Source organism: Charadrius vociferus, unplaced genomic scaffold, assembly GCF_000708025.1.
Source record: "Charadrius vociferus isolate BGI_N301 unplaced genomic scaffold, ASM70802v2 scaffold325, whole genome shotgun sequence".
In the NCBI taxonomy this organism is placed as follows: domain Eukaryota; kingdom Metazoa; phylum Chordata; class Aves; order Charadriiformes; family Charadriidae; genus Charadrius; species Charadrius vociferus.
Window position 1 is genome coordinate 5,330,631 of NW_009648526.1, and position 3,694 is coordinate 5,334,324.

General features: G+C 38.1%; 1 protein-coding gene across 1 annotated transcript in view; it reads right to left on the bottom strand.

Annotated features, from left to right (window-relative positions):
* The window catches only part of GTF2A2 (general transcription factor IIA, 2, 12kDa), a 4,233-nt gene extending 741 nt beyond the window's left edge, over positions 1 to 3,492 (bottom strand). The window contains exons 1-3 of the mRNA XM_009885760.1: positions 3,349 to 3,492; positions 2,759 to 2,863; positions 1,289 to 1,415 (exon numbers count right to left, since the gene is read on the bottom strand). Coding sequence (XP_009884062.1) covers positions 1,289 to 1,415; positions 2,759 to 2,863; positions 3,349 to 3,420 — 304 coding nt within the window. The 5' untranslated portion in view covers positions 3,421 to 3,492. The remainder of the gene's footprint in view (positions 1 to 1,288; positions 1,416 to 2,758; positions 2,864 to 3,348) is intronic.
* Positions 3,493 to 3,694: the final 202 nt, after the last annotated feature.

The following is a 3,694-nucleotide window of genomic DNA, read 5'->3' on the forward strand; positions in this document are numbered from 1 at the left end:
GGTTCATTACGTGTTTTGAAACATATGCAAGAATGAGCATGATCTTCATAAAACAACTCCAAGCAATTCTCCATTCTGAACTTTTGTCAGAAGCACCAATTAACACCAGTGCAATTTCTGGTACTCCTACTAATCCTGCTTTCTTGTTCTTAGAGTGATGGAAAAAATACATAACTTGGATATGCACAAAGACAAGTCACTTTTTACTGTGCTCCTTTAGCAAGTCAACTTTTTGTGGGGAAAAAAAGGCCGTAATGTAAACAGCAACTTTAAGTTACCCAGTTCTTCAAATCTTATCTGCATACTTTATCAGGAGTGAAAACGATTAACACTTGGAAAGTAAGGTTTCCTCTTCTAGCTATAATAAGTGCACAAAAAAATAAACAGAGTAAGATTATGTGCTTGGCTAATATCAGAAGTTGAGCAAACAATAAATTCTGTCAACTCTTCAGAACTACAACTTGAAGTGACTACTGTAATCACGCCAGGATCAGGAAGCCACGAAGAATTTGTTTCAGAGGTCTAAGGTATATTTAAATACAGCATTTTCCATTCTCAGTTCTTCCTTTTAGCATCAATCCCCAGGGCTGCAACAAGTGGCACCATTTCACACATCTTTAGCGATATTCTGCCACATTGATTGTTTTAAAAGTTATAAACCAGCTTGCCACAAAAGTCACTAAATTACTTTTTCCAGTGAAGAATTTCAAGGAACTTTGACAAAAATAATCCAGTCAAGCAGACATGGAACATAAACTCCCATAAGCAGTGTACATACAGAGGGCCCGTTGAGCAATATATAAATCTTATAACACGATTTGCAAAAGCTAGCATAAGCTTCTCATGTGCTTGGGTCCCCTACTATCAAATCCAGCAAACAATTGCTTAGACGGTTTTCTCAGACAATTGCTTGCTCAGATTGATGAAGCACTCCTTGAATTCAATAAAACATGGTCCTCTTTTAACAAACAGGTTAATACTAGAAAAATCAATGCACAGAAATTCAGTTAAGATTACTTCTGACTTTCTAATTGCTCTAGTAGTATGTCCTTCCCAACAACAGGTATAGAGCAGCCCCTTAACACATTCCTATTTCAGCACTTAGGAGTTAGGAAAGCATTTAGCTTGCTTTTGTTTCATTTCTCATCATACATAAAAAGGGGTGCAGAACCCTACTTTTGTCTGAATAATACAATCAATCTGGGCTTTAATCAGACATTTGGTCAAAGCTTTTTATAAATGAACAAGTCTTGTGTCTCAGCTTATTTAGATCATATGCCATACTTACTTTTTCCATCACATGCTACAATTTTCACTTTATCCACTTTCACAAGTTCAGTGACCTCCCTAAATTCAACATCATTCAGTACAAATGTCCATACGTTGTCACAGAACCTGTATGTATTCAGAGACCCCTTTAAAAAGACAAGAGACATTTTCTATAGGATGCATCCCAAAAGTAACAGAAAACATGATGTTTACTATCTACTGAACTACGTATCTTCTAGAACCAGTTTTGCCATAAAGCCAGCTGTGAACCTGAATGCCTATAAACTTGGCAAGCAAGCAATTCTGAGAAAAACTGTAGTTTAAATGCCCTCCAGTGGCTAAAATTTTCAAGACCATGTAGTGACATTATAGTCTATCCAAGAGGAAGCTTCACAGGTACGCTAAGAAGTTTTATAACTTTTCTGACGTGTATAATGGATTAGTATCAGATTAAGATTTCTTAAAACACAGGCCATAAGAGAAATCAGTCGTAGCAGTGATCATAACAAGACGTGAATTCTGCAGTTGTTTAAATAATGTGACAGTTTAAATAAAACATGACAAAATTGACCTATGTGACATAAAGGGGTAACCCTCATGTTTGATGTTTTACTCAGGATACTGATATGTAAATCTTTTAGCCTTCATCTTCACATATTTTAAATGGATATTCTTGAACTTAAGCTCCAAGTAACTTTTTTTTTAATTTATCCACTAAGCACATTCTGAACAGTTTTCTATACCATATTACACACACAAAGCAAGTTAAGTGCATTAGAGAAAAGAAGTTATGCTCTTTTTAACATATCTATACAGTTTAAAAATCTTCAGAGCTCACTTCATTAATGTATTCTGCATAGACTGTGGAGGAAACATTAGGACATCCATTAACAGGACAACTGTTTTGGTTTTGTTTGTGGGTGTTGTTTTTTTCCCCTCAAAATTACAATCAAGTTGACATTTAACAATTTGCTGGCTATCTGACATCATTAGGGTGGCTGGCTGGGAAAAAAAACAAACAGATTTTTTTTCTACAATATGTACGGAAAATAGCTACAAAACGACCCAGTGACTTGCGTTAAGTGTAGATCTGCAACTCTCTAGTCTCACTTCATGTTACAGATGTGGCTGAAAATCTGGCCTCATCTCTCTTCTGCTAGGGACAACTAAGAGAAGCAAAAAGCTCCTTCCTCATCTGCAAGGCACTGAGGGTGGCAATACCACCCATCAAAGCATTTCCCTCTTCCCCTTCCCCTGTTTTCATCCACCCACCAAATCTGTTTCTGATTTTTGCATTCCTTCAAAAGATCCCTAGCAGAATACAAAGATAACAAGCTTTACAATTACATAGAGAATGTACATGTAAACAGTCATTTCAGAGTCAAAAGGGACCTTTGTAAGGTTCTGCTTAGAGCACACAGCTTTTAACGACGTTCTGCATCAACACTTACTGTACCCCATAAAGAACTTTTATATATTGTTATCTTACCCTGAAATTGACTCTGTTCCTGACTCGTTGTGCCAGTGCCGAATTTATAGCTTTGTCAAACTGAAGTAGCACCTGAAGGGCCAGTTGAGGCGTGATTTGCTGTGACTAAAGTAGTTTAAAAACCCAAAAAGTTAAAATGCAGTAAAAATTGAAAACATCAAAACAAAGTTCATGTGAAGCAGATCTCTAGAAAAACAATTTACAGAAGCATTATGTTCCTGTGTTTACTTCCTTTTTCCTATTTAACTCTGAGAGAAGAAATGATGTGCTAACATGATCTTTTGTGCTACACAAAGATTTCTTCTGATAAATATTTATTGGAAACAATCAGAAGAGCAGGAAATCGCTTACAGTGTTCCAGATTAATCTGGCCATTCATTTACTGGGCCACGCAACAGGGGATTATGCCACTTAGATAATTAAGAAAAAGACTTCCCACGTGAATGGAGTACCAAGAGCTTTTGATTTCAATCAGTGAGTTTTCCAGATGTTGGCCATAAGTACCCCGATACAGCAACCACAAGCCCGTTTTAATAACTAACCTCGCTTTCTATTAAGCTATTTGCCCACACCCTAAACCCCACACGCACCTGTATGAGCTCATCCAGACTCTCCTGAAGGCTGTTGCCCAGCGTGGTGTTCCTATACAGCTGATACGCCATGGCTGGACACCTCCCTGATCATCCAGGCCTCTGGACGCCTGCTATGTCCCCGCTCTCATTTAAAAAAACAAAACCAAAAAGCAGAAATTAAAGAAAAAAAAAATCTACAAAACACAACAGAGCCCTCAACGTACAATGCACAACATGGGCAAAGAGAATTTAAGAAACCACTCCGCAAACACCCACCGACAATTAAGAGCGCTCAAGAGCACAAAGCGCTATCGGCCGGCAGAGAGGCGGGCGGCCGGGAGAGAAGGAGGGAGGGAGCGGCGCC